This window comes from Macrobrachium nipponense, chromosome 8, assembly GCF_015104395.2.
Source record: "Macrobrachium nipponense isolate FS-2020 chromosome 8, ASM1510439v2, whole genome shotgun sequence".
Classification (NCBI taxonomy): domain Eukaryota; kingdom Metazoa; phylum Arthropoda; class Malacostraca; order Decapoda; family Palaemonidae; genus Macrobrachium; species Macrobrachium nipponense.
The window spans coordinates 109197513-109213385 of record NC_087203.1 but is presented as its reverse complement, the minus strand read 5'-3'; the positions used below and the strand labels follow the sequence as shown (position 1 = coordinate 109213385).

General features: G+C 36.9%; 1 protein-coding gene across 1 annotated transcript in view; it reads right to left on the bottom strand.

The window, feature by feature from the left end:
* Positions 1–225: 225 nt before the first annotated feature.
* LOC135222957 (uncharacterized) overlaps positions 226–15873 on the bottom strand; it is a 172293-nt gene continuing 156645 nt past the window's right edge. The window contains exons 4-5 of the mRNA XM_064261423.1: positions 4309–4476; positions 226–356 (exon numbers count right to left, since the gene is read on the bottom strand). Coding sequence (XP_064117493.1) covers positions 349–356; positions 4309–4476 — 176 coding nt within the window. The 3' untranslated portion in view covers positions 226–348. The remainder of the gene's footprint in view (positions 357–4308; positions 4477–15873) is intronic.

The window sequence follows — 15873 nt, the reverse complement described above, 5'->3', positions numbered from 1 at the left end:
AAAAGATGACTGAACATCTAGCTAATGTCTTCAAATTCAAATGAACATAATCTTACATCTTAATCCTTCCATATCAAAAGCATCATACTTTAATTTCTCTAGTGTTTCTATTCAGTTCAGAAAAGTCATTGGAACCGAACTGAGTCAAGTTTTGAATACCAGCCTTTTAATTTTCTTAACCTCCTTGTTTTTTTTTTTTTTTTTTTTTGCCGTGGCAACAAATTTACCTGAGACGCATTGACAGGTGAGCAATTTTCTGTTGACGCATTGACAGGACGCCTTCAGAAGAAGCGTCAAAGCTTATCATTAAACTACACAGAGCCTTTCGATAAACCGCAGAGCCATCAATCATTTCTCTAAAAAGAAAACACAAAATCAGACAATAACTAAGCATCACACTCTGGCAATCTGTGACTTATTATTTATTTATTTTATCTTTTTTATTTATTTATTTTTAGCTGATAGGTAAATTAAAGCAATAAACTGACCCCCAATTATGAAGATTTTGTATACTTTGTGGAGAGACAGACAGACAGACCTCCCCAGCTTAGTTGGAGGGAGTAATAATAATAAAGATATCCTAACTATACTCTGTTTTTTTTTTTTTTTTTTTTTTTTATCTGTCCATCCGCCTGTGGTGTTTTTGTATGGTAACACTGCGTCCTGGGCTTTAAATAGTTAGCTATGTGTAAGTTTTAGGTAAATAAAAGAATATCTAGGTGTACATTTGCAACTGAAAAGTGTTTTAATAATTTACTGTATGCGAAGTACACCGTTAATATTCGAAAAAGGATATTATTATAATCGTTGAATGTAAGCTGAATGTAACTATCTAAAGCCCGGGACGCAGTGTTACCATACAAAAACACCACAGGCGGATGGACAGATGAAAAAAACCAGAGATAGTTTACTACACTTTTTAGTAATTTTAACCGGGAAAAACTGGCCATATAATACATCGCATTTCTTATCTAAGATTTACGTCATATCCTCCCTTACCTTACATATGCCCGAGATCCAACTGTGATAATACTTTTCATGTCCACATATGATTCTAATATATATATATATATATATATATATATATATATATATATATATATATATATATATATATATATATATATATATATATATATATATTCACAACAACTCTCGAATATACAACGTGAACAATGTTAACATAAATGACAAGATATAAGACCATATTTTCATACATCAGAAATACGAGCCATAACTCAAACACATTTCGCCTCCATCATAAAAACTTTTAATCGCTCTCAATAAACTACATTCTATGCCTGAAAACCTTTCACACTGCCTCTCTATCTCGTTTATCATAAGCATTTTAAAAGACCATACAAAAAAATAAAAAATTAAAAAAGTAGGAAAACTACATGAACTATAAAACATCATTACAAAGATTACATAATAATCGATATGAAACGTACAGTAAATAAAATGAATGTCAGTGCATACAATTTTTCTATAAATTGCGAACCATGACGTTGTTAAATTGAAACAGATCTACACTATAAGAAGAAATAAAGCCTTTAATCTTAACACGTCTTCTTAATGTGCAAGTATCTATCTACCTATGTACATATACATATACACATATTCGTGTATACATATCTATATATGTGTGTGTGTGTGTGTGTGTATACACATGCATATAAATGTGAAGATACCATTGACCGGGGACCTCAGACAGCAGGTGTAAGTGGGAATTCAACGTTGAACGTAATAACACTTGTGTAAAGCTCAGAACACCTGTTGAATGACCAACCACTTGTCCCGTGAAGGGAGGAACTCTGCTGGGGTTATTCAATGGCGCTATAAAATATACCACCCATAAAACAGCATTCAACTTTTTTTTACTCAGCACATCAAGAAGAAATTTTCATGAATACTCTAAACGGTTGATTTCTTCCACCTGACACTTCGACTGATTTAACATTGAAAAATGGTTAACATCAAATGCTTAGACAAACAGAAGTAAGCAAGCATAACCTGCGAGGCGAAAAAGTAGAAGCCTTGAGCTGTGTCTCAAGGATCACAAAACGTAAGCTAAATTATGTAAGAGATGCCAAAGGCCAAGTGCGCTAAGGGCCATATAACACAGACACAGACGCAGACACACAGACAAATACACATACACACATACACACACACACACACACACTACACACACACACACACACACACACACATATATTATATATACCCATAATATATATTATATATATATTATATATATATATATTATCCTTTTCATCCAGCAGCTGATGGTTTAAAAGTGTAAGCAATAACACAACAGGCAGTCCTAAATTGATACTTTGAAACCTCCTCCTCCTCCTCGCTATTTATAAACCTAAGCAACCTATTTTTGTCCAATATTTCCACGAGACCAGACCATCTTAAAACATTCATATCCATTCGCTCACCTACGCTAACTTTGTGAACAAAATCTTCGGCTAGTCTCTATTCCTCATCCTTTCAGTTCTTCTTGCACTAAAACTACTACGAGAATAATTAACCATTTCAAAGGCTACTGCCCCTTCTCTTTCATTAGCATTCAGCAACAGTTCACTCAGATAAAGCAATAATGACTCAACAGTCCATTCATATATTTCCACCTTGGCTTCCGCATACATTTTTAAGCCTCTTTCTAATCCTTTGCACGCCCCTTGCCAAGTTAGTTCTTCACTTGTTCTGTGACTCATTATACTATATATATATATATATATATATATATATATATATATATATATATATATATATATATATATATTATATATATTATTCTGAAGCCACATGAAAAATAAAACAGAAGCACTCAGCATTTTCGTGTTATTCCAACACATTTTCAATGTACAGTGTTAAAAAAAAACACCAGATAGCGATTTACAATGTAAACATAAAAGCTGGAAAAATGTCAACACAAAATATTTAAAAACATGGAAATTACTTTGACATTTTTTCAGCTTTTGTGTATATTTAGAAAGTCACTTTCTAGTGGTTTTAACATTGTACACTAAACGCGTGTTGAAATATCACGACACTGCTAGGTACTTCTTCTTTGATTTTTCCGTGGCCTCGGCTGACTTTATTGTCACCATGCTAATAAGTGGACACAAGATATAAACACACACATATATATACATATACATACATACATATACATATATATATATATATATATATATATTATATATATATATAACTGAATCACGAACGTTTGGAACGTGATAAATCCATAAATAGAGGTATAAGCCACGAAGGAAAAAATAAATAAACGGAGTTACTGCAAGATCTTTCGACTCGACGTCCTTTACTCTGCTGAGTAAAGGACGTCCAGTCGAAAGATCTTGCAGAAACTACGTTGTTTATTTTTCCTTCGTGGCTTATATCTTTATATATATACATATATATATATACATATATATATATATATATATATATATATTATAAATATATAAATAGGTATGTATGTGTGTGTGGGGGGGGGGGGGGGGGGGGGGGGGGGGGGGGGGGGGGGGGGGGGGGGGGGGGGGGGGGGGGGGGGGGGGGGGGGGGGGGGGGGGGGGGGGGGGGGGGGGGGGGGGGGGGGGGGGGGGGGGGGGGGGGGGGGGGGGTGTGTGTGTGTAAATACTAATGTAATTTGTGACTAAGCACAATAGAAAAAGATATATACCATAATGCATTACAGGTGAGATAAATAGAGAAATTTACTGTCTATCGCTTATATTTTTACATCAATCCTTGAGGGAATGATACTAAACATGGCGGAAGCTTCCCTTTACACCGTGTGTTTATTACCGGCCGCTCGGGGCTGGAAGCAAAAATATAGACAATAGACCGTATATTTCCCATGATCTCGGCAAAGTTCCCGATATTCTCCACTTAAGACACTACAAGAACAGATGATATGTCCGTTACATTTACCAGCTATGTTGAGACGTATTTATATAAGCAAGATGTGTAACTGATGTAACGAGTTAAATTTTGGGTAAGAAAACTAGGAAGCGAGGGTGCCCTATGTAACCTCTGCCTAAAGATGCAGCGGCTGATGTACAAAATTCTATGTAACGAAATAAAAGATGCAGCGGCTGATGTACAATATTCTATGTAACGAAATAAAAGATGCAGCGGCTGATGTACAATATTCTATGTAACGAAATAAAAATTCTCCCTCACCTCACAATCACTTATGCCTACGTTAACAATCCACCTGCAACACCTTGACCTTTAATTAAGATCACGATCTCAGGTCAACCAAAACCAAACATAACGACGCAGACTCACCTCGTAAGCTGTTCCTCTTGACCCCCACCGAGTTGTTGGGCTCGTCGTAGATGACGTAGAGGGGCGCGGGAGGGGAGAAGCCCCCCTCCCGACTGCCCACACCGCCGCCGTCGGGAAGGGACTGATGTAATCCGCAGTCATTGCTCAGGTCAGCAGAAGATCTTTTGTCTGCCGAGAAACAAAGGAAGGAGAGATCATTAATGCACAACGTTAGTCAGAGGGAATGAGGGGAAATCTGAATAAATTTAGTAAGAGGGGAAACCTGAATAAAGTAAGGAAACGCCGCATAATTAGAATCGTTTCCCCCTCTCTTGGCTAAAATAAAAATGGGTTTTCAATTATTGTTAAGTCGTACTTCATCCTCAGTTGGAATTTGTTGAACTGAACTGAATATGGAATTTAGACCAAAGGCCAAGCACTGGGACCTATAAGGTCATTCAGCACTGAAACGGAAATTGACAGTATAAAATTTTGAAAGGTGTACCAGGAGGAAAACCTCACAGCAGTTGCACTATGAAACAATTGTTAGGAGAGGGTGGAAAGTGACATGGAAGAAAGAGAATATGAAAGGAGGTACAGTAAAAGGAACGAAAGGGGTTGCAGTTAAGGGCCGAAGGCACGTTGCAAAGAACCTTAAGTAATGCCTACAGTAGACCGCCTGGGGTGCACTGATGGCACTACCCCACTGCGGGGAGTTAATTAGAAATTGTTATCAGAGGCAAAATCTATTTCAAGGTATTTCCGCAAGGATAAGATCCTGCAAGAGAGAGAGAGAGAGAGAGAGAGAGAGAGAGAGAGAGAGAGAGAGAGAGAGAGAGAGAGAGAGAGAGAGAGAGAGAGAGAGAGATTTTCTTATAACCTTTTTAACTGAATAAGAACCTGACCAAGATAATACCTGATATCCCTCCTTTTCATCATTCCTTATAACTAATCTAACTGTAAATTCTAACTCCTGTTATTTCATTGTCCAAAGTTTACTAAATTAACAGATGATTAGATACATAACTGCATCATTCACTCACTAATAACATGAGCATTCATCCACACACCAAGTAAATGAAACTTGCAATTTACGGCAAAAAGTGTATTTATCGCAAAACCATTTGTCTTGACTTCATTTTTCTGACATCTAATGCCAATCTGAAGTCCCTAGAATGGAACTCAATACACAATAAGGAATCATATCCTCAATACATTAGGCAGAAGTCCTATTCTTCAACTAGGTTACCTAGAGTTACTTTGTAAGGATCTTAAACGAACGTTATAAATTGTAAATATTTCGAGCTCGTTTTGCATAAAGGATATAGCTACTTGAGAACAATATCAATTCATGGAAACGGAAAACTGCAAAGCACACCTGTTACTAAGGAAAACTGAGGTGAATAACGTCCTAACATAGTATTGCCAACGATCATTATGCACATACGGTAATGTTATATCTGTCCATGCCTGTCAGCTTTCTCAAGTAACGTTTTCATATTCTTAAAATGAAAAAGTTTCATTTTCTTAAAATCAAATATTGGTGATAAGACCCAGGATAAAGATCGCTCAACTTATTTTTCTTACGCATTAAGAATTAGATAATGAACTTATGAGAGTCACGTTAGCTCCCAAGGTAAAGACACTATTATATGAACTTACGCAAGTTCTCCAAATGTTCTCCACACTTTTAACGCTCAAACCACACTAATTTTCTTCTTCCAAATTCATAAACGAACCAAGGAAAAATTCAAACAAAATAAACCTTAACAAAAACATGACTACGGTATTACCCAAACTGGCTTCACAAAGCTGTTATTTACTCTCCTCGGCTTACATAGCATAACAAAGAGACAAGAGACAGACAGAGCTCCTGAATGCTCGGTTTGCCTAAGTGAAAGGAAACAACAAAATGAGCATCGTGCGCAGATTCCGTCGTTATGAAATGGGACCGAGGCCTTTATCAATGCGCTACGAGAGAGAGAGAGAGAGAGAGAGAGAGAGAGAGAGAGAGAGAGAGAGAGAGAGAGAACAATCTAGTATTTATAACTAGGTTTTTCGTAAATACTTTCCAAACAAGGTATCCGGATAGGTATACGTAGAAAATATGTTGAGAGAGAGAGAGAGAGAGAGAGAGAGAGTATTTACAACTAGGTTTCGTAAATAAATTACTTTCCAAAACACGGTATACGGATAGGCATACGTAGAAAACTATGTTAGAGAGAGAGAGAGAGAGAGAGAGAGAGAGAGAGAGAGAGAGAGAGAATCTGTTCTCAGTCGAACTATAACATTATATAATATAAAGCTTAGTAAAATGAAGGCTTCCATGAGGTAATTGTCTCCGACACTGGAGTGGAACCATCCACAATCCCATCCATCATAATAGTTATTTCTCTCTCTCTCTCTCTCTTCTCTCTCTCTCTCTCTCTCTCTCTCTCTCTCGTTCTTTGCATTTTAAAAAGAATTTAACAGACAAACACCTGACAAAAGCAAATGCACACATCTGGACATTAAAATATGGATAACAAACCAATCCATTTTATCTCATAACACTTGACCATGGCGGTCCCATAAAAAAAAAAAAAAAAAAAAAAAAAAAAAATGTCGCTGTCTGTCCCATCCCATTTGGGGTGTTTTCACCATAAAAAAAAAAATACCATTATAATACTTGTGCACATTAAGTGCCACCTCACCCTCTCTCCATTAGATTCCATCCCATCCCTTTCACAAGAATTGTCCTCTCTCTGTCTTTCCCACACCAGTGGAACGTATCAACACCCGCCCCACGCCCCCCATCCCCCGTACACCCCCCCCCCCCAGGGGAGTGGGCGTCATGACCCAAACAATGGACCCTCATCCTCTCTTACTATGGAGTCTCCCAGAGCTCCACACTCGCTCTGTTTACCTTTCTATCACACCCGTTCCTCCTCCCGTTATCTCATCGTTTCCACTCTGCTGGGCCCCTCGCCCAGAAACGCCTCTGCTTCATGTGTGGTCATAACTTAATTTAAAAAAAAAAAAAAAAAAAAAAAAAAAAAAAACTTCATTGTGGTCATAAAAAAAGGGGGTTGGGGGGTGGGGTTCGAACCTTTAGCCTACCTTAGTCTTCGTGAAGGGCGAGAAATTTTTTTTATATATGTGACTACCCATGAAATATGCGTTTTGGGTGCACCTTGGTGTCGTGTATCATTCGTTTGGGCGCCGAATACCACAATATATATATACATATATATATATATATTATATATATATATATATATATATATATATATATATATATATATATTATATATAATATATATATTTATTTATAATAATATAATTATATATTAATAATATATGTACGTATTATTTATATGTATGTATGATATAAATTAGATATTATATATATATATATATAAATAATATATTATATATATTATATTAATATATATGAACATGAAATATTCAAGCAATCAGCAGCTACTATAGACAATGCCCTCTGTATGGCAATGATAAGTAGTATTAAGTATTGTATAGGCACCCTACATACATTTAACCGACTAAAGGTTCAAGATTATTGAAGAGAATAGAATCAATACTGATATAACTACCTTCAAAGGAAATGCGCACAAAATTCATTACTAAACAAATCAATACACACATACACACACACACTATGCGTTAATATATTGTGAAAGTCGAATTTGTTAACGCGATATTAGGCGCATTTTCTCTCTCTCTTTTTTTCCCTTGAAACTTACGGAATCTGCACATAACATTCGCCAAACCTGCATAAAATACAACGGCCACATTGCAATGAACTCGCTGCCTTCTCAATTCAAGGTAATTTTTGGAAACTTTCCATTACTCGACACCAAAAGTGAAAATACCTCGCAATCCTGATCAACTCCCTTCCAAATTGTCCAGAACAGTGAACTAAAATCCTCAGCAATTAAAAAAAAAAAAAAAAAAAAAAAAAAAAAAAAACACACACACACACACACACAACAACAAACAACCAACCAGAAACGAAAATGAAAATGACTTATGTAACATGACGTGTAGAAATATATTCCCGAACCGAAATAAGATTGCCAACTCCCCAAGTCACTGAATGTGTCAGACAGCTCTGTCTGCAACTCGCGTAACGAACGCTTCATGAAAATGAATTTAATTAGCATACCAATTTACTGTATTAATAACAGTGTCATGCACATGAAGGATTGGAGTACCGAAACACCTGCGTATGTGGACATCTGTTGGGGAAGGCAAACCTTTCACTTGTGTGCACACTCATTGTGCGTTATAATTATAATGTAGAGTTAATGCCCTCAGTTACAGCCAGTTTGACTTTGGAAAATAATTAAAGTTGCTTTTGCGAAATAATTGAAGTAAACATTTCACATCGCTAACTTCATTTTGGTCGGTTCATTCGGTTCATGTATGTCATATGGTTTACTTTGCATCCAGCAATTTCATCTTTATCAAAGCTTTCCCGCATCTGATTTTACATTTACTGATCTAGATGCCTTCTTTTTGCTCCAGTTCTGTCTTCTGTGCCTTTGCCTAAATTCCTGTCTGGCCCAGGAACCGCTATGTTGGGGGGTCCTTTATTAGCCCTACCCCTCACCTTCGCATGCTTTTCTCTCCATGATAACCTGCTGGGCCTCTCCTTCGAATACCGTTGTCACCTCCATACCTACTATTTCCCTAAATACCTAAGACTTTCCTTCCCGTCATCATCACAGTATTTGAGATTTCAACCTGTTTTTCAACCTCTGAACGCTACAACTCTGAGAAACTACCTCACAGTCTGTGGTACATTTTTCCAACACGACACTCTCATCAATCCTGCATTCTGCAATCGCAACTTTTTATGTTCTCCATAATTTGCTTTGTAAATACTCATGCATCCGCTGCACAAAAGAATGCACAGATTTTACGCATGTACCATAATATGTTCTGGTGACAATGGTCTTATTTACCAAGTAATTCAGTGCTCTTCACACTTCACCCACGACCCCTTCCATCATTTCCTCCATTTCTTCCTCACTAACTCATTTCACTCAAACTGGACATAGGAAATACCTCATTCTACGCAATTTGGGCAATTCTGAATGTCTCCTGTCACCCTGCCTGTTAAATTCAATGTATGTCACAGCATTAACCACTACAACTCGCTCACATTTACATGTGCACATTTCTAGACTACTATTCCTCTTCATATCCTATCTAATCGTCATCTTCTTGGTTTATGTTACTACTGATATTCATTTCTGCGTTCCAGTGTTTCTACGGCCTCCTCCTTATTGGATAATAAAAGAATGGTGGAAACCGTCTCACATTTGGGAGTCTTGAGAGGAAGGGAAAGAGGGCCACTTAGACAATGCTTGCTGCATGGCTATGCGGCTAAGAGATGCGGAAGTGTAAACCTGGAGTTAAAACTACAGTACAATCATATGTTCATGGCCTATAAATCATCAGAGCAATACGAAGCTTAAAATCAACGCTACACTCAAATCCTCATGTTTGGTATATTCAGTATTATCAAAAGCGGAGGCACGCTAAATCTCGGCATGAAAACCTCACTGGAATTCACTACACAATCACTAAAACATAAATACGCATCTAGCCACGCCAAGACTAGCAAATTCTTCATTAGACATCAGGAGGCATGAAATGTCTGCAACAAGCGATGCAACAATTCCTACACGACTACTTTGTGGTGAGGATCAATCGTCACTATAGTAGATTCACATCAACCGTGCATTTGACGTCTAGGCCAGTCCCTTACGACGCTCCTGATAGGCTGTTGATAAGGCAATCACAGGGCTGGAAACTCTCAGTCTCTCGAGAGATTTCACATGGGCAGGATGTACGTTCCACCTCTCATGAAAGACGTATCCCTCAGGAAAGGTGGAACATACATTCTGCCTAAGTGAACTCTCGAGAGAGACTGAGAGTTTCATTCGTGTTAAGAGATTTTCTTCTTCAGGCACACCTTTTGAATTGAATATAGAATTTAGGCCAAAGGCCAAGCACTGGGACCTATGAGATCACTCAGCGCTGAAAAGGAAAATGACAATGAAAGGTTTAAAAGGTGTAACAGGAGGAAAACCTCAAAGCAGTTGCACTCTGAATCAATTGTTAGGAGAGGGTGGAACAGCGAGATTGAAGAAAGATTCAGGCAGACATTTTAGACGAAAGCTTAAGAAATTATGTAAATATGGAAAGAGGTACAGAATTCAGTATTACTAAACTTAAAATTGATGTCTTCCTTTATTTAAAAAAAATATATTTACAATAGAATTTTGTGAGAGAGAGAGAGAGAGAGAGAGAGAGAGAGAGAGAGAGAGAGAGAGAGAGATACATAACGGTGTACGAAGGGGTAAGTAGTACACGTGTATCTGTAGTGATCCTTTAATACTTCTGCCGGAACCTCAAGAAGTCCACCACCATTTGCCAAAGTCGTAAGGAATAAAAGTGAGTCAGACAACTGGCATTTCTAATCAACCCGGATTTATCCGAGAGACGACTTTGTATTGTCTCTTTACCACTGAGAATAGAGTGAAACATTTGGAGAATTGAGAAAAACAACATTTAGAAAATTGGGAAAAACAACATTTAGAAAATTGGGAAAAACAACATTTAGAAAAGTGAAACAACATTTGGAGAATTGAGAAAAACAACATTTAGAGAATTGGGAAAAACAACATTTAGAAAATAGAGTGAAACAACATTTGGAGAATTGAGAAAAACAACATTTAGAGAACTGCGAAAAATAACATTTAGAAAATAGAGTGAAACAACACTTGGATAATTGAGAAAAACAACATTTGCCATCACCAGATTTGTTTTATTCCAATGACGGAAAAGTAGGGAATACTCTCTAATATACGTTAAGTACATAAAACCAAACAGTTTTTTTTTCTTAAATATTAAAATCCTTAATCCATACAGAGGCAAATTAATCACAAGGATTATTTCTCAAGCAGAAACCGACGGTGAATAAAACAGTGCATGAATGTGTCAATTTAAAAAATTCATAAAAATAACCACAATATACGTCAAGTTTTCAAATGCAAGAGCTCCCATGAAAGGTACTCCGTCATTTCACAATTCCTAATCACAATCCCTAATGCGAAAGGCAAATTAAGCACAAGGTTCATTTCTCAAACAAAAACTGATGGTGAATAAAACAGTGTATGAATGTGTCAATTCAAGAAATTCGTAAAAATAACCACAATATAGACCTAGTCTACAAATGCAAGAGCTCCCATTAGAGCTATTTCTCAGACAGAAACCGACTGTGGCGAACATTTTCAACCTCCGGCAATGATGAATGAGTCTGCCTCAAGGCAAACTACTTGAGACGAAGACATCGGTGACTAAAAGCGCTGCTGATGTCTCTCACCAAATGTCAAAACACACAAATGTAGCCCATTTCTTTTGACCTCAGTTTGCGCAGTGGTGAGTCATCGTGGGAGGACTCGTCTGCACGAGGGAAAACACGCATGCATGCAAGCATATTATTTTAAAGCACAATAGAAGTTGCTGAATGTAAAGGAAATAGATCTGTGATTTACGACACATACAATGGATCCTGATTCCAGTTCGAGCTAACTTATCACACACACCCACACACACGCATATGTATATATATATATATATATATTATATATATATATATATATATATATATATATATATATATATATATATCAGAGAGAGAGAGAGAGAGAGAGAGAGAGAGAGAGAGAGAGAGAGAGAGAGAGAGAGAGAAGATGCACTGGCAGTGCAGTGCAAACACGTAGCCGAAGTTTAAAACTGACCATAGAGAAAATGGAAATATAAAAGAATTTGAAAATGAAATATCAAACAAAAACTCTTACGGTTCTCTGTATGACCTTCATTTACTTTAACAGGAATTTTTTTTTTTAATAATAAAAACTGAAAACGTGTATTTCTGTAGAATGCATCGTCTACTTTAAGTACTTGGTTCAACGAGCAGTTCTTTATCTGGCTGTATTCATGAGTACAAGCATAATCATGAACTAATAATTCAATAGTCAGTCTTAACATAAGCAAAGGGAGATTAAATCCATTTAAAGATTATTTGTACATAAGGAATTGGAATATACAATTTAGGCCAAAAGCCAAGATCTGGAATCTATGAGGTCATTCAGAGCTGAAAGAAGTTGAAAGTAGAAAGGGGTTGAAAGGTGTAACAGGAGGAAAACCTCAAAGCAGTTGCACTAAGAAACAACCGTTAGAAGAGGGTGTAAAGTAAGATGGAAAGAGAATATGAACGGAGGTAAAATAAAATGAATGAAAGGGGTTGCAGCTTGTGGCCGAAGGAACGCTGCAAAGAACCTTAAGTAAGCGTACAGTGCGCTGCGTGAGGTACACTGATTGCACTACCCCTCTAGTACTACTGGGTGATTATAGATAAGAACTATCTAATCAAGGTGTTGCCACAAGAGGGCATTAAATACCTTCATAAAGACGTTAGGTTCAGGTCACTTCAACTTCGCCATGCTTTGCATAAAGTCAATCACTTCTTGCTGAGTAACAAGCAGAATGATCAAACAGATAAGAAGATCTGTGAAAACCTCGCTACACACTTCCTCTTAAATCGAGCGCTTCAAGTATCGCCTAATGGAGCATTATCTAAACCAGTCCAGGTCATATCAGGTGTCCCGCAAGGATATGCGCGACGTCCTGTTCTCTTTATGATCTGCGATATTGATAACAACCTGCAAAGCCCATCTATATCTATACTTGCAAACGATTCCCTGTCTCGGCCTTAACAGGCCCACGTGCAAACTGTGGATAGCTTTGAAACTAACTAGATTATACAATGAATTCCTAGGGACAAACGAATAAAGCAATCTTCAAAGGGTACCGATTCGAACACACACTTTGGGTAAAAAATGGATGAATTTCGGTCATCATCTTGGCCCAGATGGAAAGAACCTTTACCTATTATAAAGCGTCAAATAAAAGATCTGACGACATAACATGGGCTACCCATACCCACAGAATCATGTCACTGTTTTATTAAACGGTCGGCAGGGATACAGACAAGTTCCAAAAAGCGATATCAGTACCACTGCTCTCCTGTATGGTATCCACACCCATATAACTGGTAGTCAAATAGACGAGCTACAGGGCGTAGTATGCAATGTCACAAAAAGGTTTGATAACCTGCACAATCTTCTCTACTGGTACTATGAAGGCAATGAAACTAACATTTAGCGTAACGCTAAAAAAAAAAAAAAAATTCTATATGTCAAGAGCACGTGTCCTATACACGTTTGAGATCTTATTAAAAAGCCGTTAACCCTATATCAACGTGGAATAAGTAAAATCAACATTAGGAAAATCGGGGAGAGAGAGAGAGAGGTCATACCTCCCACTGGTTTAGTACTTATCCAGTTTACTTGATATGGATTTTAATGAGGTACGGTGTTCATCATTAAACGAAAAGATTCTAACTACAATGCCTAACTTTCTCTTTGTCAGCAGCGATGAAACAATATTCTTATGGTCATTTCCGATTCATATAGAGTTGAGTTGAATACAGAATTAAGGCCAAAGGCCAAGCACTGGGACCTAAGAGGTCTTTCAGCGCTGAAATGGAAATTGACAGTAAAAGGTTTGAAGTGTAACAGGAGGAAAACCTCTCAGTGCAGTAGAATCAAGTGTTAGGAGAGGGTAGAAAGTAAGTTGAAGAAAGAGAATATGAAAGGAGGTACAGTAAAAGGAACGAAAGTGGTTGCAGCTAGAAGCCGAAGGCACGCTGCAAAGAACCTTAAGTAATGCCTACAGTGCACAGCATGAGGTCCACTGACGGCACTATCCCCGTACGGGGTCATATGGAGGAGGACACGAACTCTAATGAGGAAAATAATGATAAATACTTAAACAATCCTTAAATTAGCACTCTAAGACATTCTCGATTCACTCAATCAAGCCACGAGAAATCTACGAAAGATGTCCCAGTTATTAAGACCCACGAACAACCATGTCAAGGTAGCTATGCCTAATTCAGTATGATTCAATACTAACCTACTTTTATTAAGTAAATGTTGCTGCAGCTTACAAGTGGAAGAATAAAAAAAAAAAAAAAAAAAAAAAAAAAAAAAAAAAAAAAAAAAAAAAAAAAAAAAAATAAAAAAAAAAAAAAGCCTTGTGAGGTACTTGAAAACTCTTCAACCAACGGTGGCTTTGAAGGAAGATAAACAGTATCATTCTGTTAAAATTAGCTCCCACTTGAGCTGACAGAGCTCAGACACTTGAAAAAAATAATTCCCCCCCCCAACCCCCCACCCCAAAGTGCACAGACCAATGGGATGGGCAGCCTAGTACAGTACTACTTAACCTTCTCAACAAAGCACAATTAAAGGAAATGAAAGGAATATAGACAGTAGCTTACTAAAGCGCTTGCAAATCCACACAATGGCATTATTCAGATGAGCTTCAACTGCAAGCAAAAAAGAACCATGAACAATCCTGTCTAACGATGAATTTACTTCATCTAAAACCATTAACAGACGAGACTAAAAAGATAAAGCGATTGAAAAAAATCTTAAGTTAAACGGTGTTCTAGAGTCTAGACCTTGCAAAGGACTTTGATGAACTCGGCAAGTTAAGTGATATCTGCTTATTAATGTTATCTATAAAAATTAGGTTTATTCCAAACTGTAACACAAAGCGTAACTATATTCGTATCGTCAAACTATAGTTCTCTACATAGTTCTCTACATAGAGAACTATAGTTTGTCACTTACTAATCTACATAAAAAAAAAGTTGCGTTTCCTTACAACGACAAAACCGAAAAGAAACAAGAAAGGGAATCAATATAAGGCCGAAACAATTCGGGTATACTCCACAGTCAACGAGAGCGTCCTTTACATCTTCACACAATAAATAAACAAACAAATAAATAAATAAATAAATAAATAAAATAAAAAAAACATTACGACAAAGTGTACCAATTATTATTATTATTATTACTACTATTATTAAAGCTCATGCACATATACAAATACAAAATATAGATAAAACGGAAAACACGATTAGAAGCAACATTATAACAATAGTAACTTCACACTGGAAGTATAAACCATCTTTTAAACATGTTTTATTAAAAGTAATTGCTACCTCAGCTGCATTAATTTTATAAAGGTTCGTCTCTAATTTCCTAATTAGGAAAATAGAGAACAACCTTTATAAAATCAATGCAGCTGAGGCAGCAATTACTTTTAATAAAATAGTAACTTCACTAACATTCTAAATATGTGCTGAAAAACACTGGCACAGGAAGAGGCATAGTCGTAGCAATAACAATGAAAAAATTATATAGGTTAAACAATGGACATCGACGGAGTACTTATAAATAAAACAGAATCATGAACAAGACTGTTCAAAGATAGTTGTCCTTCACTGAAAAGAATCAAAAGACGTGCTAAACAACACTTCTCGTTGCAAAGCGATAAAAAAGCGACGAAAAAAATAAAAAAAACTCTCTGAAGTTAAGCACGGTGTCCAAGGACCTGGCAAACGACTTTAATTATACTACCATTAACAACAACTGAAAG